At 40.0% G+C, this 22255-nt stretch overlaps 1 protein-coding gene across 1 annotated transcript in view; it reads right to left on the reverse strand.

Annotated features, from left to right (window-relative positions):
• The window catches only part of LOC140895597 (sodium channel protein type 2 subunit alpha), a 119918-nt gene that overhangs the window by 88534 nt on the left and 9129 nt on the right, over positions 1 to 22255 (reverse strand). Inside the window, exons 2-3 of the mRNA XM_078847952.1 lie at positions 6580 to 6896; positions 1535 to 1653 (exon numbers count right to left, since the gene is read on the reverse strand). Of these exons, the coding sequence (XP_078704078.1) occupies positions 1535 to 1653; positions 6580 to 6846 (386 nt within the window). The 5' untranslated portion in view covers positions 6847 to 6896. The remainder of the gene's footprint in view (positions 1 to 1534; positions 1654 to 6579; positions 6897 to 22255) is intronic.

Consider the following 22255-nt stretch of genomic DNA (forward strand, 5'->3'; position numbering starts at 1 on the left):
AATATATATACAAGTAATATAACATATACTAAATAAAACTTTAAAAGTTTGCGTGTAATTTCCTCTATCTTAATTAACACACTTTCCGGCACAGTGGTTCTGTATTGTGAAATAATGTGTTTATCTTTCAACTCTATTAGGCTGTGGATTTAAATGAAATCCACAACATCCTTAAGTATGAAAAAATATGAAATAAGTATAGTTTTTTTCTTGATCTGAACACAATACATACTGGCACAGGATGTTATCTTTATCTTCCCATATGTTTGTACAGCACCTAAAACAATGTGGACTAATCCTGATTTAGACTTCAGATGCTAATGTAATATGAATAACAAAAAAAAATGGATCTCGGCCTACAATTTACTCACTTGGGTAGTCCCATCTAAAACCAGTAGGATTACTGATGAGGTCTACTCACATGAGTTAGGACTCACATGAAACTAGCTACTTGCATTGGTTGTGTTTTCTTCAACATTTGCACTGTTGCTCAGTTGAAGTTTCTGATATCAATAGGGTTGCATGGAAGCTCATTGCAGGATTGGAGCATGAATTTTAATTACATAAATATACTACTTAATATTTCAGTGGATTGCACTTTCTTAACTGGATTAAAGTGAATTTGCAGTCATAAAAAAGAATTTATAATACTCTATGGACTATGGTTATTTTACACTCCCCTAATATTACAAGGCTCTGAGTGATCTGAGACATTTGTAAAATTGGGTGGTAAGTGTGCATGCTTTACACGTATATTGCCATTCCATTATCTAATGCTGACTATTTTCTGACAGTGTAAATGACCAACGGCTGATGTCAGGTACTATAAACATACTGCAGCTGCAAACATGAACCTTGCCTTTAGTTTATTGTTGAAAGCCGCAGTTCTGCATTAAGATACATTAATGTTGAGCCTTATGTGTGTGTGGAGCCGATGGGACTCGACACAGGCCCAGGGGTCAAAACTAGCAGATCATGATGCAGGAGGATGTGTAGAGCCTAAGTTGTTACTCTAATATATGAAAATATTTTCCTTTACTCTGATTCTGATCACTTTTGGAGCACATTCCACCTAATGAAGAAAACAATACCAATGTGCCCATACAAATAGCTCTTTACTTATTTAAGTAGTCTTCTAAAGTTAATTAGTGTCATCAGACTTAATGGGACTATTTGCATGAGTAACAGGATCAGACTCAGTTATTTCTTATTAATGAAGTCATTGGGACTCTGCATGGATGCAGGAGTCTTCCCACATAGAGCTCATTGGAGGAGAAAGGCTTAAAGTTGTATCTAAAACCAAATATTTAAAATCTGACAGTAGTGGGTGATTCAGTGTGGAATTCTGTGGTTTGGGATGAGCTGCGTACTGCAGTTGTGACACTGATGCTTTTTAAGAGTGATTGGAGTATGTTCAATGAATGTATGTACAGATACAAGAGCAGTTATTTGTATATTTAAATGAAAAGTGTTATTTCAGTAATGATACTTTTTAAAACAGTCCCATTTGAAATTAACCACTTGAAAAGGATATGAATGTACCAAAATCTTAATAGCAATTTTTCTAACAGGGTTGACAGGAGTTAAAATGTACAAGGCAGATGTGGCACTGAAACGGAAAATTGTCTTTCCTTTATTCAGTACTATGAAAGTCTGGAAAAGAAGAATATACAATGAAAGTGCAGTGTACATAGCATTTTCAACTCTGGCACTTTGTTCCCCTGTCCTCAAGGGAACTGTCCACCTTGTAGGACTAAGCCTTTAGAAGTGAAAGTCCTATTCTGTTCATCACTTGTGGCAAGTAAATGCCGAATTTCTAAGGAAACAGCTGATTTAAGTTATCCACTGTTAATTTTCGAATGTTCTAAAATTTGTGTTATAGAAATTTTAATGGGATCAGGATTCAACGCATATAATATCAATGGGAAATTTTGTCATCAGTGTTAATGGCAGCAGAATATGGCCTTTCATCACTAAAATAAACATGTATTTTTATTTCATTTATATTACACATTTTCAGACATATAAAGACAATTTATAACAATAAAATCAAGTATTTAAGTAAAATCAAGGTTACAAATAAAATCAAATACATTGTATTGCACTCAAACATGCTAAGGGGAAATTCCAATATACTGACTGTATCTTAGCAGTTATCTTCCTCCACAAATGGTAAAGTACTGTATTCACTGTGATTAAAGGTATGATAATCTGTCCCTAAAGAATTTAAATGTAATAGAAAATCACTGTATTTTGAGTTTAGATTTTAAATAACAGTAGTATCAATTATATGAATTTCCTGAATAAGTCTGTCCATAGGCAAATGAAGGGAATAACAAAAATGCCAGCTGGCATCAGTCCCAGCAGCCCGAGACCATGAAAGAGATCCAAAAGGACAAACTCTGTTCTCAGTTATAGCATGGCTACCTTACTGACTTTGTCTGTGAACACTCAGTTTTGTGTATTTATTGTCATTTACATGTTGGCTTAAAGGACACACAGTCAGTATTTTCCTGTAGGTGGTCCTCTTCTAGATTTTTGTTATTTCTATTCCAAATGTGTTTGGGATTCACTTTGATCTTTGATCCTGCCTGAAACTTCTTCAGGGTATTACTACAATTCCTTTCAGTCTTTGTCAAATTCCTTGACTCTGCTTTGTAATATCACAATATCGCTGCTTTCTAAGTTGCTTGCACTCTGTAAAAACTAGTACTTTATGTGATTAGAGATGCTGCCCTCTCCCTAACTTCCTCACTCCCACAAGGTCTCCTCTCTGGCGGGAGGTAAATTGGACCCCACTTTGGTGGGGGAGAAACCAAGCTAAGGAAGCTGCCCTTTCCCCAAGGTCACTGGTCTGGTACATATAGTGGGGAAATTAGGCTGTGAAAGACCACCCACGGAATGTGTCTGTTGTTAGAAGGGAGTCATGCTGACACAGATTGCCTCCCACTCCCAGGATTGACTTTCTGTCAGTTGTGATGGGAAAATACTGCCCATCTTAAGGTCATTGCTGCAGCAGAGTCAGTTGCCAGATTCCAATTCATATACAATTTTCTCCTGATTGCAACAACCTCTATGATTAAAAGTACTTTCTCCTAACTGGATAAGTGATAGCATCAGCAAGGGGGATGAGTAATTCTCATTAGTCACTTATGTCCATTCTTCTTTTGTTCAAAGAATCAGGTTGCTAGACATTTAAGAACAGATGCCAGTTGCAGTAAACAGGGTCTGAAGTTTACTCATTACTGCGAATGGGTTAGCTAGTCCCTGACTAGTTTGTCGTTCTAAACCTTTGTATCCAACTTCCTTGTCCCCACGTGACGTTTTGAGTTCACTGATGGTCAGAAATTAGCTTTAGGTTTGTTGAGGATGTCCACTACTAGCTTTTAGCATAAGATTGGGTGGGTTTTTTTAAATACTTTGGCTGTAGAATAATACAGGAAATCAGACAAGGGGTCAAATGAACATAATGCAAAAACCTTTTAATTGAAAATACTGCACAAAACCAAGCTGCTGCTATGGTATCCAAAAATGGAAAGAAAAAAAAGTTATTCTCTGCCCTACACTTATATTTCTTCGAGTTGCCTAAATGACCCTAATATATTAGCTATGCACTCTCTTTCCACATTAATTAACTACACAAGTGCAATTTATTTCATCTTCATTAGTAAGTGATGGGTTTTGTAATCACATATTGGAATCTACTTTACTTTCCACTCAAGGAGAATGTTAATTTTTAATATTGAACATGGAGCTGTAATTTAAAAAAAAAACAATGCTGCTAAGGGAAGCAACTCTAACTACAGTAGACCAGCAATGTTAGTATCATGGGATTTTTCCAAATGAACAAGATAAGGGGCTGTTTACTTTTTCACTTCCTTCTTCTATTACAGTTCTGTGAAGTTCAGACCTCCCACAATCACCAAACACCAATTTAGTATGATGCCCCTGCTGATAGAGTCACATATAGTCCAAAGCCTCCTCTAGAGGTTCTCTACCAACAATTTGTCTCCTATACTCATATTTTTGTAAAGTTCTCTTTTTGCTAGTCATCTTATAATATGGTACAATATAGGAAAAAGGGGACTTCTCTTACCTCTGTGAGCTATCTACAGTTTTGCCAACTTCAAGCATTTAAAAATCTTAACTCAGACTGCCATAAAAACATATTGGCCTAAAATTCATAAGTATTTTTTTAGATATTTAGATCATTTGTAGTGTATTCTTTATCTGCCTTCTGATTTTTTTTTAGTGGGAAGCTGCTCACTGATCCCCAGCCTATTAGTCACCTTCCTATATCCATTGCTGCCAACTCTTGCAAGTTTATCTTACAAGTCTTACAGTATTGTGTGTCTGTGGGTTTTTAAAGTTTCATATAATTTCACAGTACTTGGCTTCAAACTCAGCAAATTTCCTGTATACAAAGTGGCCACCACTCAAGTTGGGCAAAATTTTTTGGATGATACATTTTTTCACTTCAGCAGTTTACTTAGGCTGCTTGAACACTATTTCATTTAATTCAAATGATTTTAATAGATTATAGTAAATGTTATCTTTAATACAGTCATACATTCAAATTTCGTTTTAAATTGGTTTATTTTAGAAAGAAAAATGAAATTTAAATAAAAAAATCTAATTTTTTTAAATCATCAGTTTTTATCTCCCCTGAAAGCAGCAGATGCTGCATTGTAGCCTTCTGCTTACTTGCAGGTATGTGGTCAGAAAGGAAATGTTGGATGGAGCAGTAATGAGGCAGGGAGGAGTCAGGTGTAGAAAAGCCAATGTGTAGGAGTATAAGAGAACAGAGTACCAGCCTGTGGAGAGAAGTTCATTAGGGCAGCAGCAAGGCTTGTTTGTGAAGGAGAGTTTCAGTCAGACCATAGAAGGACAGAGCTGTGGGGGAAGTGGAAAAGCAGGGAAGATGGTTTATGGGAAGGGAGTGCAAAAAAAAAAAATCTAAGCAGGAGGGACTGCAGAAGAGAAAGAGACAACTTGGGGGAGAGGGAGAAATGAAGAGGACAGAGGCAATAGTGAAGAGAAACAGAATGAAGAGGGAATGGGAAAGAGAAAAGAAAGGAGAGCAGAGAAAGAAAACAAAGCAAATGCTGAAGATAAAACAAACAGGCTGGATCAAAACATGTCTTTTAGAAAGAGAGAGCTTAAGAGAAAAAATAAAAATGAAAACCCTGAAAATAAATTTAAGAGAAAAAAAGGACACTGAAAAAAGTTGATGTTTCACGGCTTGAGAATATAATAAAACAAAGGAAAGGTGAAAAAACATGGTCACACCAAGGTGATTATTTGCTTACTTGTCCATTTCTCCCACATACATCTTTGTACCTGTTGCACATGGTTCCTTATGCATGGAACACCCTTACTAAACTAGTCTTCAAAGCCACAAAACTCTTTTTTCAAATTCTTCCTCAAGACTCAACTTTACTGTGATCCCTATAGGAGGTTTCCTCCATTCAGTATTTTGATTCTATTCTTTAATTATTGTTTGCTGTTTACAATCAACATTCAGAAGTTTTCCCAAATTTTTAGCCAGCTGAATCAGTCCCCTCTTTTATTGAGTGGTGTTTGCTATCACAAGCAGAGTCAAGTGGGGCTATCAGGCTCCTTTGGAGATGGTCAGGATATTCATTACCAGATCCTAGAATGTATGGTGCAATAGATAAGGTAAACTGCATAGAAGTTAAAGGGATAGCTTGAGTGAGTTAAGGGGTTGCAGAATCAGATCTTAGGTGAAGACGGAGAAAATAATAGGAGGAGATGACAACACAAGAAGGAGTCGGAGAAGGGTACGGTCAGGGTGAGGACAATATGATTATGCAGTTGGTTGGGGGCTGGAGTGTGCTTCTTGTGGGTTACAAACTCTTTTACAAATATAAATACATTATGTGCTAAGGAACTGCAACTTTATATCCACAGCCTTATCCACTTACTTGTCCACTTCTACCACAAGCATCTTTGAACTCTTTGCACACTGCCCCTTATGCATAGAACACCCTTCCTGAACTAGCCTTCAAAGCCATAAAACTCTCCTGCATATCCCAACTTTACTATGATGAATACCACAAACTGCCAGTTGAAGATGGGCTGGCACTACCCTGTTACCTACAACCTTTTCCATCCCAGAATCTGTTTTCAACAATCTGCAGGCCAATTTTGTGCCACTTACCTGGTATCAATCAGGTGTAACTCAGTTAAAGCCTATGGGGTTACAGCAGTATAAAATTGGCATAAATCAGATTGGAGTCAGGCCAATAGCCTCTCAGTATAGTGTTGTGGCTTGATTGCTCTAAAAATACAGTGATTAAACTCTTAACCTCTATCATTAATAGTTCATAGAATAATGCTACTCTGTGTAGACGATTACTCTCCAGCAATTTCTCCCAGTATTAAATACTGAAAGGTACAATTAGATTAAAGGATCAGATATATTATAATGAAAATAACATAATGCATTTACTTTCGCAAGAGGGAGAGAGAGAACAGGAAAAAAAATTCAATTGCTCTACAGAATTTTGCCCGACTGTCAAAAGAGGCATCCAACCAGCAGTCTTAATAAACACTCACTTTTTTATTGATATAATATGGGTCCAGGTCCTCCAAGGGCTCGGACACCATTCCCGGAGGTATGTCACCATAAATAAATGGCAGTGTCTTTCCTGCTTCCAAGTCACTATTTGGCTTTGGGCCATCTTCATCATCGTCATCTGTATGATCTTGTTTGGGTTTTTTAGCTTTTTCTTCTGTGGCACGCTTTTCAATAGCTGCGAGAGATTCTCTAGTAAAATAGCAGAAGCTGTCAGGTCCTGGTGGTACCAGCAATGCCTGTGCCATCTTTTCATCCTGCAAATTTAATTACGTTTAGCCTCTTGCATAAGAATGTCCTACAAAAAAAATGCAAATAAGTTAGGAAAAATAGTGAAGGAAAAAACCCACCACACCTGGTTATTTAACACCACACCTAATTTTAACAGCAAAAACAAATTTATGCTTTCTATAACAATAAATGCTCATAATTTAAATGCCCAAGTAGTTACATCTCATATATTTTACCAAACTGATACCACCATGTGAACCAAACCTCCAAGCCTTTTAGATGAGAGGAAATAGGAATTTTGATCAGGGCCAGCCAGGAGCAGAATGGTGCTCCTAACTTCTGATCTGGGAATTGCCGCAGCATTAACTCATTTTAAAAAGACCTTGAGGATCTTATTTGCTAAAGATTTAATCGTTATTTTTAACAGCGAAAAAAGAGAATTATTATAAATATTTAGTTTTTACTGTTCTGTTTATTTTAATAGACACCATATGAATGTGAAATATTATTTTAAAAATGGAGTGAACTTTAGTGTTAGAAAAGAGGACAAAAGACTGAACTATCTGTCCATCCACAAAAGGCGCACATCGGACAAGGTGGGAAAAGCTCCTGTCATGCCAACACAAGCACTCCTCACATTTAGTATGGGTACAGTGCATAGCAAAACAAAACAATAGATACCATCAATACTACATCGGGTATAATGCGAAAAACAGAACGGGGACTCCTGTTGATAAGCTACAGCAGATGGAAGAGGAATATAAAAATGGAGAGAACTTTTCTCAAGGAAAAGGCTAGAGAACCATGAAAGGTAAAGTAACAGTGGAGTCACAGAAATTCTGGAGAGGGCAGAAGACACTGATACAGGGCGAAAATGGTTAAGGCAGACTGTGAATTCAGCAAGCAACCCGGTAACATGCAGTGATGCTGAAACTTTTATTCTTTTAAGATTTTTTCATGCTGGGATACAAGGATATGGCCTTTGCTGATATCTTCCTGAAACAGCCTGACCAAGACACCTTCTTCATATTAATATACTCAGCAATAATAAGGATCCTGTAGTCAAATCCACACCTTATTTCTAGTCAAAAGGGGAAGCTGAAAATTACTTTAACAGGCTTTCTCTGGAGACTGAAAACTGAGCTGCCACATTTGCCCAGATAGCTGTTTGAGACTCCCCTGGGCCCCGTTGGCTGAGCAACACTTTTCTTCCACACCTTACAGGTTTGAGCACTTGTCACTTGAGTCTGTTGACCTATGTGCCTTTTCCTTACAATTGGTCTTAAAAGGCATGATTCTTCTTAGGATCGTTATTGGAACACTGTTCACTTCTGTTTGTTTATTTGGTTAGCTTGTTTTCATTTTAAAACACTGTCATTGTTAATATTATGCTTATAGTGCCCCGCCTACATTGGGAAAAATGTGTACCCCATATTATAGCAACTACCACCCAGGACAAAGCTAAACCAGTGGTAACAACAGTGTTAGGTTAGCGTACACAGGGCTCAAGCATTTTCACCACCATATCATAAAAACATGCTCTGAAAAAGATTTTATGACAAGGTGGCAAAATTTCCTGAGCCCTCTCCACAGTAGTGACATAGAAGCAATGCAGCTGCATTGTTGATAGCTAATGCTATCAACATATGGGCTATATGGGTACCACAGGTGTTTTTAAATCAGTGTTACACTACGTTCTTTAAAAAGAAAAGGAGTATTTGTGGCACGTTAGAGACTAACAAATGTATTTGAGCATAAGCTTTCGTGAGCTACCACAAGTACTCCTTTTCTTTTTGCGGATAGAGACTAACACGGCTGCTACTCTGAAATATGTTCTTTAATTATTTTGTGAAACACTCTAAGCCCAAGGCATCATTTGCCCTACGTCAGTCCAGCTGGTACAAAGAGGCTGTTGGACAAATATAATCTCCTCCACCTCTGGAAATACTCCAGCTGCAGGAACCTCTTTTCCAAGGACAGACCTAGCTCCACCAGCTCTGCATAGAGTTTGCAGGACTCCTGGAACATGCAGCATTTCAAGATAAGGAGAGGGAAGACTGGGGACAGGAAGAATCATAGAATATCAGGGTTGGAAGGGACCTCAGGAGGTCATCTAGTCCAACCCCCGCTCAAAGCAGGACCAATCCCCAACTAAATCATCCCAGCCAGGGCTTTGTCAAGTCTGACCTTAAAATCTTCTAAGGAAGGAGATTCCACCACCTTCCTAGGTAACGCATTCCAGTGTTTCACCACCCTCCTATTGAAAAAGTTTTTCCTACTATCCAACCTAAACCTCCGCCACTGCAACTTGAGACCATTACTCCTCCTTCTGACATCTGCTACCACTGAGAAAAGTCTAGATCTGTCCTCTTTGGAACACCCTTTCAGCTAGTTGAAAGCAGCTATCAAATCCCCCCTCATTCTTCTCTTCCGCAGACTAAACAATCCCAGTTCCCTCAGCCTCTCCTCATAAGTCATGTGTTCCAGTCCCCTCCTAATTTTTGTTGCCCTCTGCTGGACGTTTTCCAATTTCTCCACATCCTTCTCGTAGTGTGGGGCCCAAAACTGGACACAGTACTCCAGATGAGGCCTCACCAATGTCGAATAGAGGGGAACAGCCATGTCCCTCAATCTGCTGGCAACGCCCCTACTTATACATCCCAAAATGCCATTGGCCTTCTTGGCAACAAGGGCACACTGTTGACTCATATTCAGCTTCTCGTCCACAGTAACCCCTAGGTCCTTTTCTGCAGAACTGCTGCCTAGACATTCCATCCCTAGTCTGTGCATGGGATTCTTCCGTCCTAAGTGCAGGACTCTGCACTTGTTCTCGTTGAACTTCATCAGATTTCTTTTGGCCCAATCCTCTAATTTATCTAGAGGCATGATCAAGGCAGTCCTGCACCCCAGCAATTCTGTGGCATTACTGGGAGCTACACCAGTCCTCAGCTGCCCCTGAATAGAGGAGGTTCAAACTGCTTCCTCTCTATTCCTAGTGCCAGCACAAGTATGAATCTAGCCTTCCCTGTTTACTAGATGAATCTGGAATTTTTATGTAAATCTCACTGCACTTAAGCTTAGTTACTACCGTTCACCTAAGATGCAATTCAGTTACTGGAATGTGAACAGTAGCAGTCAGAATTCAAAGAGAGATGGAGAATTTTAGACATTTAGAAAATTAAAATAAGTTCAAATGTCCTCCATGCAAAAAGTGCATTTAAAGAGGGATATTTAAAAAAAAAAAAAAAACCTGTAGGATTTGGACCAAGTAATAAAAAGGTGGCAACACACTTCCCTGAAAATCTGTTCTTTCACAGATAACAGGTACCATGTTGCAGCAGCTTCTGGGTAAGAGGAATGGTAAATGTTTATAACATACTGTAAGGACTAGGTAGGGCATTGGCAGTCATGGTTAGAGTCAAGTGCCAGGATCCAAAGCCAGGTGTCAAAGCTGAAGGCAGAGTCAGGAATCAAGTCAAGGGTTAAAGTCAGATTGGAGTCAGAGACAGGGGATGAACCAGTGGTCAAGCCATGGGTCGAAGCCAGTGCTGGGAGTCAGTAGGATATAGGAACATGGACCTGGAGCAAAGCACGAAAGAGGGAACCAGGAGCAGATGGGGATCTGGGATAAAGAGGCAGGAACAGGTTGGGAGGCAAAAAACAGGTGACAGGGTCCATAGGGGCAGTTCAGACACCTTCCTGTGCCTCGTTCTGGCTTTAGTACATCTGGGCCAGCCAGCGGGGCCGGACATCTCCCCCAATCAGGAACTTTCTCAGCTGAGCTCTTGGTGAGCTAATGCTCTGCTAGCCCCCTTCTCCCAAGGTTCCAGTGAGCTGCCAGGTGTCAACCATGGGCTGAGCACTGCCTGGAAGCCTAGGTTCAAGACATGCTATTCCTCATGTATACATCCCAGTCCATGGAGTTAGTTAGAGAACCTGATTTCTGGGTGACTACTATATCATAAGATCCCATCATACAAAAAAATGCCATAGAATATGTTGGAGTATATTTTAGCATGACATTTTGTGATATACCCTATTGCACTTTTCTCTCAGTCACTTTCCTCCATTAACTGGTGGCTGGAGGACTTGAGCAGAACATATAGCCACACATTTTTGTCCAGGTATATTCTGTTTTACATAAGTTTAAATTAATTTTCACTGATTTCTAACAGTGCTTTTATATTTGATTACTTCTGCTGCTGAGTGTATGCATTATATTTCTTTTATATGTGATTCCTTTTTTCTAGTACTTATATTTGAAACCTCTCAGAAGTGAAGTAAAATGTCTTTGAGCTGAAGACATGCCATAAATGTTTTTTATATCTGAATAAGCTAAACTAAATTGCCTGAAGGCATCTACAAAGACTTTTATGACATCTGAAGACAAGTTACTGGTGAAAGTAAAAGTTTCGGTGCAGAACCTTATAGAATCAAGAATTAATTATTTTAAATAATATGTCACCTACCTAGAATATAGATAATAAAACAGTACTATCTAATTATTGCTATATTCTGTGCTACACCATTCATATCTTACTCAAAGAAATGCACAAGTGACAAAAATACTCAACTTTGTGATATTTGTCATGGCTCTGTTTTTGTCCTTAGAGCACTGGGACTTGCGTTATGTCTTCATCTGGAACCTAAGAAAAAGCTGACTACTGAGCTTTTTCAGTCCACTAAAACATTGGCACACAGATATGTCTTTGATTATTGTTGGCATAAGTACAAGACTAGCAAAGGGATTTTGTAAAATGACCGTACGTCCTCATTGTTTCCATTCTATTCCTTTATTTTCAAGGGCTTATAATTAGACAACTTGCTCTGGGCTAAATAGTACACTAGGCTTGCAGATGCGGAGACCCTGGGTTTAAGTTTCTGTTCAAAATGACAAGCAATAATAAGTTTAGCTATCTCATCATAGTCCATAATAGACATCTGTCCAGCTTACAAAACCGGAGTTGCTGCTATGGGGTGTTGCTGGGGGGACGGATGGTTGAGGAAAAGGACTGACTGCAGCAGTCACCCTCACGAACGCAGTGGCGCGCCTAGCAAGGGTTGTCTTTTTCTGCAGCTTTGGGGAACCAGTACATAGAGAATTCTGTAAAGGTGACAGAGTCATCACACAGCACCTTCAACACAAACTAACAGCATGCAGAACCCTGAACTAATGGCCATCCTCACATATGTGGATCAGCTATGGGGTGGGACTTGGAAAACAAGAAGCAAAGTACCCAGAGAGAAGAAGGAAGCAGAAGAAAAAAGTGAATAGAGGAGTGATCAGGAGAGGAGGTCTACAAGGGGGGATAAGCCTAGAAAGAAGAGGAAAAGATTAAAAATGAAGTTGAAGAAAAACACCAAGGTGGCAGACACAACACCTTGTGAGTGTGAGGGGGTTGAGCGCCCGGGGGTGCAGGAATGGGAGCAAATGAACTGGTGTGAGGCTGCTGTTTTAGAGGACATTCTTGCTTCTATTTTTTGTCCTGGGCTCTGTGGCCTCCAGCTGTAGCCCCACACAAAGCAAAAAAAACACCTTTGGCAGAATTCAGAAGAACTATTGATCTCTGGTAATAGCAAGAGTGTTGCAAGTCAGGAATGAGATACATCCCTGCAAATAAATGTGTGGAAATCCATGAATAGCACTTACTGGTCTATTCCTCAAGGTCTTGAGCTAGCCAGTGCTATTAACATTTTAGATTCACTAGCATCACCATTAAACAAAACTAATTACAAAAATATAATTTGGATTTAAATTTGTTTATAGATTTTTCATTAGGGATACATTTTTACTTGAATAGTTAAAACTTAAATAAAATATCCATAAAACTGTGTGGCTCGCAGAAACATAAACATAGAAATTTGTCATCATAGGATTCTTTATAACTCAACATCTAAGTGAGTAAAACAATGAACATATGGCAGGTTATATTGCATAACACAGGCTTTAGAATATTGGAAGCAAGATAAGTTCTCTCTAAACCATGGTGTTCTGGGCAAATTCCAAACTGGGTAATTAATATATTAAATTCACCCTATAGCCTCCTTTAGCGAAGACAACTCTTCACACACTTCTTATCCTAAACAACTATATAGGTTTGTCATGAACTATTTATTAAACGGTTCCTGTAAGAGCTGGCCACATTTCAATGGTGGATGAAGTTTTTATAAGTTTGTTGTAGACTCTTATTTTATTAAACATGTTGTAACTGTTTTTCACAAGAATTTTTATCTCTCTCTCTCTCTCTCTCTCTATATATATATATATATTTGTACATTTTGGGACAATTTTAGATAGAGCAAAACTATATAGTTACTTCCTCCAGCAAAAGCCTTGGCATGTCTTTGTTACAATAATCAAGTAGCCTCTTTAGGATTGACATTCTTGTCTTTACACTTACTTTTAAAATTATTTTTTACCTTTTTTATAAATAGGCAAAATAAAAATAAAACTCCAAAAAGAAAGAGATTCATGAAATGTGACTACTGTAATCCAAACTGGCACACGCATGGTAATTCAGAGTTAAGGCAGATACTTGAAGACAGATCCAGCTGAAAATATTCATGGGCTTTTGAGCCATGTGAGCTCCAGAAGGCCATGGATGTTGGCTCCAAAGCATCAGGTGTATTCAAAGGAAAGGTCAACCTGCCATGGAAGCTAAAAGCAGCCTGCAGCTCTGCAACCAAGATTTGCTGCAAAGCAGCACAGAGAGGGATGCTTCTGTATTCCAGTAGTCAAGATTCATGGCATAGTCATTGGCCCACACTTGCAGTAGTGCAACTCATTGGAGTTAAGTGTGAGGACTGGGAACACTGACAGGCTATGAAGTAGAGATGAACTGAAATGTAGCTTTGAGTATAGATCAGGCGTGGCCAAACTGTGGCTTGTGAGCCGCATGTGGCTCTTTTACAGTTAAAGTGCGGCTCCTGGAGCTGCCACCCCCCAACAAGACTGGGAAGCTCGGGGCTTCTGCCCTGTGGTGGGACAAGGGGCTTCTGCCCTGCAGAGTGGAGGTTCTAAGGGCTTTGGCCCAGTGCGGGGGCATCGGGGCAGAAGTCCCACACCCCAGCAGGCACCGCCCCACGGGGCAGGTTGTGCGTGTCTTGCGGCTCTCAAACTTCTGAAAATTATTGTATGCGACTCAGAAGGTCAGTAAGTTTGGCCACTCCTGGTGTAGGTATTTGGCTGCATACAAGGTAAATTCTGATATTTGGCCTTGGACAAATATTTTTTCAAAATCCTATCAGAAGCCAAATAGAAGGATGTTCAGCTTCCTTTCTACTGTATCTGCAGCATGGTCAGCTGGACCATTGCTTCTCCACTTTTCCTTACAGCCATTTCTGATGGGGCTGCAGCCCAGGTTGATGAAAGGTTTTGAGGAAGTTCCACTTCCTTCATCTTTCCCTACCATCTCCATCCACTTCCCATTTCCCCTGTTCAAGTTATCCTTTGAATGTTATTCCTATCCCATCTACCACCCCAATATTAGTTACCTCTTCACCCACTCCCTCTCACTCTCACTCTGCCCTCCTCCACTGTATCAGACAGTCCTAATCAGGAGTGAATTCAGAAACCCTGAAAGAATACAGGTTTAAGTGGTTTCAGGAGCTTCTAGGGGGGCTATTTGTGTCATTATCCACTCCTGCAATTTGTATTAAAACAGTAAAATGAGAAAAATATGCTTTAAATATAGGGGTCCAGTAAAGAAAGTTTGAATAATTAGCAAAGATGGCCAGATTCTGATCTCACTTCAGTTTTACACTGTTATAATGCCATTTACTTCACAAAATGTACCCAGGTTTTATAATAGTGTGATTGAAATCTGAATCAGGCTTATTTTATTATGGTCACAACAGCAAGGTATTAACAATGTAATACATTCTGGTGAATTAGATTGTGAGGTTGACTAAATACTGTTTTTATTACTAGCATTCTGCTGCAATAAGTGGTCAAGTAAAACACACGAAAATGTATTATTTAATGTTTAAGCACAATTCAGCTTCTAATTCAGCTTTGGCTGAATAGCATTTTTCCAGCTATTTGGTATTTGCCCAAATGCTACAGTCAGACAACTGGGAGCCAGACTTTAGTTTGCTGATGTAACAAAGCTTTCCACACTTCCCATTACTTTTCTCACACTATGCCCATTCTTGCTTTCACCAGTTTCCTTGTTGCACTGTTTTACGTGAGAGATTGTAACTTCTGTGGTCCTTGACCCTGTATTCAAGCCATTAACCACTTCCTCACTTAGCTCACTCTGAGATTACTGGTCAGCAGCCAAGGACACCAGCCTTGATGTCTCATTTGTCTACTTCTGTTCCAATGTTCATGCTTTTTTCAAAGCCAGCTGCTGTACATGTAATTCCTTCCCCAGTATGCCATCCCATCACCTTCTCCTTATTCAGATCCCTTCTAAAGACACACTTTTGCTACATTGCCCCAAAAAAGTGAGTTAAAAAGCAAAACCCCAAACAATACTCCCCTGGGGGGACACACAATGCTATTCCTTTCCCTGATTTTCTAAGTGCATCTCTCTTAGACCTATCTTTCTACTAGACTGGAAGCTGTTGAGGTAAGGGGGTATTTCCTTTTTGTGGTGAACAGAACCACAAACACATTTTTTAGAGTTTAACATATGACAAAAAACTATGTATCTCTCTGGCTGAGTTGTGTGTCAGTGATTATCCCCATTCAGTGATCTCCACATCCAATTCCAGTTATCTTCAATAAAGCACAGATTTTATTGGCAAGTACAGAAAATAGAGAGAAAAGTATGCAATATAAATTGACTAAATTATATATATGGCTAGAGTAATTGAGAAAATATTTGTTAACATTTTGTACTGTAAGCCCTAAGCCTAGCTATCTAATATAGCTGAAATCTGAAATTTTCCTTTCACAGTATAAAAACTACCAGGGTTAGGTGCTGTGGTGGGCAGGGGGTCACACTCAGGCAGCTTCAAAGCTCTTTCTCCCTTTCAAAGGCCTTTTATGGTTTTGGTAAACCTTTTGGCAGTGGAGTCTTGTTAGCTTTTCCCCTCTCAGTTATTCTGTAACAAGAGTCCACTCCTTATGAGGCACAACAGCTTTCCTCCTAGTTAGTGCCCCTTCCTGGGGCCAGCTCTCCTTTTAAAGTTTGCTTCCTCCAACAAGAGCAGGCTGTACAGGTGAGTCTATTTGGTAGGGATTGCACCCAGAGGAGCTCATTCGCCTTCTCCTGATTGAGGTGGGGACATGCCCCATTTCATTGGCCTTTAAGAAAGCAGAACTTCTCACCAAGATAATAGAACCTCAAGCAAGCAGTTTTTTTGCTTGATTTCTGGCTATACTTTAGTTTCCTTTTATACACATTAATCAGTGAGTAAAAGTCCTTGCTGACTTGGACTGTTTTCCTTTTTTAATTATCATGCAAATCTATATAGCCTCCTTGTAGGCAGCCTGTTATGGGACACAGCTATAGAACACTACAAATTAGAATTAGCAGGTACTGTCCACATAAAATCCATAGCCAGAATTTTCAAAATTGTGCTGAAGAAAGGAAAAACTTTCAGAGTAGCTCAGCATTGACCTAACTCTGCTTGTGTTGAAGTTGATGAGTTATCATTCTTTTCAATGGAAATTGACTTCAGTGGTAGCAGAATTAGACCAATGCTGACCATTTTTAAAAATCATACTATAGGTGATGCCTGAATAAGAATTGAGAAGCTTAACTTTAGGCACCTATGGTATGATTTTCAAATATACTCAGCTTTCATCTAATGCTGCTCCCTTTGAAGTCAATTCCCCTTGAAACAAGTGGCCAGAGTTTCAAACATACTGAGCATCTTGTATGGTCAGAACTCCTTATAATCAGGCGACTTAATTAGATGCCTAAATACAAAAGTAGGAGACTACTTTTAAGCAGCCATTCTTGAAAATCTTGGTCATTATATTATATATAGGTACTTACATGGCTCCTGTTGTCATAATATTTAAGCAGCTCATTATTTGGATTCCATGCACCACATCCATACTCAGTTTATTTCTAAATATCTGACAGTGTTGGTGCTATATCAGTCATCCGTTTGCTAAAAGGGGCTTTGTCCAAGCCGTGCAGGAATAAAAACAAGATGCAAGGGATCAGGTGAGACAGGCTTCTGTCTGGAGGGAAGGGGGTGTAAATACCCTCTCTCTCCTGGGTGTACATAGCGGGTCAGAGTCCCACCTGAACCAGCCTCTTGTGGTCCACCCCTTTTCTTCCTGCTAGCCTGGTAAATTCAATTGTGGTGAGCACATTTTCTTCAGTGATAGTCTTTTCCAAGTATATGCCAAGCTGCACTAGAATCATAGAATATCAGGGTTGGAAGGGACCCCAGAAGATCATCTAGTCCAACCCCCTGCTCGAAGCAGGACCAATTCCCAGTTAAATCATCCCAGCCAGGGCTTTGTCAAGCCTGACCTTAAAAACCTCTAAGGAAGGAGATTCTACCACCTCCCTAGGTAACGCATTCCAGTGTTTCACCACCCTCTTAGTGAAAAAGTTTTTCCTAATATCCAATCTAAACCTCCCCCACTGCAACTTGAGACCATTACTCCTCGTTCTGTCATCTGCTACCATTGAGAACAGTCTAGAGCCATCCTCTTTGGAACCCCCTTTCAGGTAGTTGAAAGCAGCTATCAAATCCCCCCTCATTCTTCTCTTCTGCAGGCTAAACAATCCCAGCTCCCTCAGCCTCTCCTCATAACTCATGTGTTCCAGTCCCCTAATCATTTTTGTTGCCCTTCGCTGGACTCTCTCCAATTTATCCACGTCCTTCTTGAAGTGTGGGGCCCAAAACTGGACACAGTACTCCAGATGAGGCCTCACCAATGTCGAATAGAGGGGAACGATCACGTCCCTCGATCTGCTCGCTATGCCCCTACTTATACATCCCAAAATGCCATTGGCCTTCTTGGCAACAAGGGCACACTGCTGACTCATATCCAGCTTCTCGTCCACTGTCACCCCTAGGTCCTTTTCCGCAGAAATGCTGCCTAGCCATTCGGTCCCTAGTCTGTAGCTGTGCATTGGGTTCTTCCATCCTAAGTGCAGGACCGTGCACTTATCCTTATTGAACCTCATCAGATTTCTTTTGGCCCAATCCTCCAATTTGTCTAGGTCCTTCTGTATCCTATCCCTCCCCTCCAGCGTATCTACCACTCCTCCCAGTTTAGTATCATCCACAAATTTGCTGAGAGTGCAATCCACACCATCCTCCAGATCATTTATGAAGATATTGAACAAAACCGGCCCCAGGACCGACCCTTGGGGTACTCCACTTGATACCAGCTGCCAACTAGACATGGAGCCATTGATCACTACCCGTTGAGCCCGACAATCTAGCCAGCTTTCTACCCACCTTATAGTGCATTCATCCAGCCCATACTTCCTTAACTTGCTGACAAGAATACTGTGGGAGACCGTGTCAAAAGCTTTGCTAAAGTCAAGAAACAATACATCTACTGTTTTCCCTTCATCCACAGAACCAGTAATCTCATCATAAAAGGCGATTAGATTAGTCAGGCATGACCTTCCCTTGGAGAATCCATGCTGGCTGTTCCTGATCACTTTCCTCTCATGCAAGTGCTTCAGGATTGATTCTTTGAGGACCTGCTCCATGATTTTTCCAGGGACTGAGGTGAGGCTGACTGGCCTGTAGTTCCCAGGATCCTCCTTCTTCCCTTTTTTAAAGATTGGCACTACATTAGCCTTTTTCCAGTCATCCGGGACTTCCCCGGTTCACCACAAGTTTTCAAAGATAATGGCCAATGGCTCTGCAATCACAGCCGCCAATTCCTTCAGCACTCTCGGATGCAACTCGTCCGGCCCCATGGACTTGTGCAGGTCCAGCTTTTCTAAATAGTCCCTAACCACCTCTGTCTCCACAGAGGGCTGGCCATCTCTTCCCCATTTTGTGATGCCCAGCGCAGCAGTCTGGGAGCTGACCTTGTTAGTGAAAACAGAGGCAAAAAAAGCATTGAGTACATTAGCTTTTTCCACATCCTCTGTCACTAGGTTGCCTCCCTCATTCAGTAAGGGGCCCACACATTCCTTGGCTTTCTTCTTGTTGCCAACATACCTGAAGAAACCCTTCTTGTTACTCTTGACATCTCTGGCTAGCTGCAGCTCCAGGTGCGATTTGGCCCTCCTGATATCATTCCTACATGCCCGAGCAATATTTTTATACTCTTCCCTGGTCATATGTCCAACCTTCCACTTCTTGTAAGCTTCTTTTTTATGTTTAAGATCCGCTAGGATTTCACCATTAAGCCAAGCTGGTCGCCTGCCATATTTACTATTCTTTTGACTCATTGGGATGGTTTGTCCCTGTCATAAATATAAAGGGAAGGGTAAACCCCTTTGAAATTCCTCCTGGCCAGGGGAAAGCTCCTCTCACCTGTAAAGGGTTAAGAAGCTAAAGGTAACCTCGCTGGCACCTGACCAAAATGACCAATGAGGAGACAAGATACTTTCAAAAGCTGGGAGGAGGGAGAGAAACAAAGGGTCTGTGTCTGTCTGTATGCTGCTCTTGCCAGGGACAGAACAGGAATGGAGTCTTAGAACTTTTAGTAAGTAATCTAGCTAGGTATGTGTTAGATTATGATTTCTTTAAATGGCTGAGAAAAGAATTGTGCTGAATAGAATAACTATTTCTGTCTGTGTATCTTTTTTGTAACTTAAGGTTTTGCCTAGAGGGGTTCTCTATGTTTTTGAATCTAATTACCCTGTAAGGTATCTACCATCCTGATATTACAGGGGGGATTTCTTTATTTCTATTTACTTCTATTTTTTATTAAAAGTCTTCTTGTAAAAAACTGAATGCTTTTTCATTGTTCTCAGATCCAAGGGTTTGGGTCTGTGGTCACCTATGCAAATTGGTGAGGCTTTTTATCCAACATTTCCCAGGAAAGGGGGGGTGCAAGTGTTGGGAGGATTGTTCATTGTTCTTAAGATCCAAGGGTCTGGGTCTGTAGTCACCTAGGCAAATTGGTGAGGCTTTTTACCAAACCTTGTCCAGGAAGTGGGGTGCAAGGTTTTGGGAAGTATTTTGGGGGGAAGGACGTGTCCAAACAGCTCTTCCCCAGTAACCAGTATTAGTTTGGTGGTGGTAGCGGCCAGTCCAAGGACAACGGGTGTAATATTTTGTACCTTGGGGAAGTTTTGACTTAAGCTGGTAAAGATAAGCTTAGGAGGTTTTTCATGCAGGTCCCCACATCTGTACCCTAGAGTTCAGAGTGGGGGAGGAACCTTGACAGTCCCTGTAACCTCAACAGGGATTCCTTGAAATACAGCCAGCTCTCCTGGACTCCTTTCCCCTTCAAGTTAGTCCCCCAGGGAATCCTGGCCATCCGTTCCCTGAGGGAGTCGAAGTCTGCTTTCCTGAAGTCCAGGGTCCGTATCCTGCTGCTTACCTTTCTTCCCTGCGTCAGGATCCTGAACTCAACCAACTCATGGTCACTGCCTCCCAGATTCCCATCCACTTTTGCTTCCCCCACTAATTCTACCCGGTTTGTGAGCAGCAGGTCAAGAAAAGCGCCCCCCCTAGTTGGCTCCTCTAGCACTTGCGCCAGGAAATTGTCCTTTACGCTTTCCAAAAACTTCCTGGATTGTCTATGCACCGCTGTATTGCTCTCCCAGCAGATATCAGGAAAATTAAAGTCACCCATGAGAATCAGGGCATGCAATCTAGTAGCTTCCGTGAGCTGCCAGAAGAAAGCCTCATCTACCTCATCCCCCTGGTCCAGTGGTCTATAGCAGACTCCCACCACTACATCACTCTTGTTGCACACACTTCTAAACTTAATCCACTAAATATGCTCAGATGTGTTTTGGACTAAAAACATTAATGTATAATACACTACTAATTTCTAGTAAGCAGCTCCAAAATTTTCAGAAGCGGGACAAAAGAAATAAAGATTTCTATTCCAGTCTATGAGCACAAAAACTGATGTCAATAAGATGTGGCGAAAAGATTTTCACTCTGGTTTTAATGCCTAAATTTATGCTAGACATTATGGGTGCATCATATGCCATGACACTTAACCACTCAAGCATTTTAAAATGCTTCAATTATAATGTTAGGTATACTGTATCAGAAGAGCATGCAGCTTCTTAAATTAGGAACATAATAAGAGAGAAAACATTGTCAAGTAGCCTTTTTTCATTCCTGGTTGTAATTGCAAAAATCTAACAAGTTCAGAGAAATCCCTCTTCTACAATAGTGTGGTACAAAATAGTTCATTTCTTCTAGGGGACAGAAGAAATTGCATGAATACGCAGCACTGCTTATTATCACCAGCATATGATTCCTCCCTCAAATTGCACATCATCACTGCAGTTTGTTTTCTTGGCAACTCTATTAAACCAAGAAGCTCTCTAAAAGGATCTAATTTTTTGCAACATAGGAATGCCATTATATACTGTGCAGTTTAAACAGTTTTCTCATATGACTTCATTATTTTGCTTTGTGTGATCAAATTTTGTATTGGTCTGAGATTCCATTTAAATATGGATTAACAATGGGTGACTTTGCTTGCTAATCTGATCCATGCCCCCAATCGTTTAACAAATCACTCATCAATAGTTAATATCAAAATGCAAAGTGGTTTCACTAATTCATATAAAGTATTTATATGAATTCATTTGAATTAGCCAACCCATTTTGGTTTGCAAAACTGCTTTGGAAATCACACAATAATAATGGAATAATAATCAATAAAAGTAATATATAATTAACACTGCTGTATGTGAATTAGAAGTTTATTATTATTTGTATTTATTTAACAAGTCACACCAGACAACTATTTGCTTTTTTGATGGGATTTACCAAATTAATTGATGTAGGGAATGTAACAAGTATAAGACATTTTTATTTTAGTGAAATATTTGACACTGTCTCATGAAATCTTAGTTGAAAAATTAATTAAAATGGGGTTGTATATGAACAGTGTCACAAAGTTTGAAAACTGGCTGAAGAGTAGTAAACAAAGGAAAATACCAAATAGAAATGTATGAAATCTGAAAAGGTGGTATTAAGAGGGGTGATATGAGGATTGATGTTAGGTCAGATCTTATTTAATTTCCTCATTAATGATCTGCAAGAAGGTGTGAAAGCATGTTAATTAAATTTTATGAACCCCAGTCACGACAAAGAAAGAAACTTTAAGAGTTTGGAAGTGTGGGCAGGAAATCATAAATGAGATTCAATCTGAATAAATGAAAGATCATACAGACAGGGAAATATTGTCAAACACACAGTATCAGAGGGCAAAAATGGGGTTGGGACCATCCTAATAGCAAAATAAACACTTTGTGTTTCTTCAGTGTTCAGTTGTATTACAGACAAATGGATCTATATTGTCAAGGTGCCACTTCTACAATATCCGCCTCCATAATACCATGTCTG

Source organism: Lepidochelys kempii, chromosome 11 (genome assembly GCF_965140285.1).
Source record: "Lepidochelys kempii isolate rLepKem1 chromosome 11, rLepKem1.hap1, whole genome shotgun sequence".
In the NCBI taxonomy this organism is placed as follows: domain Eukaryota; kingdom Metazoa; phylum Chordata; order Testudines; family Cheloniidae; genus Lepidochelys; species Lepidochelys kempii.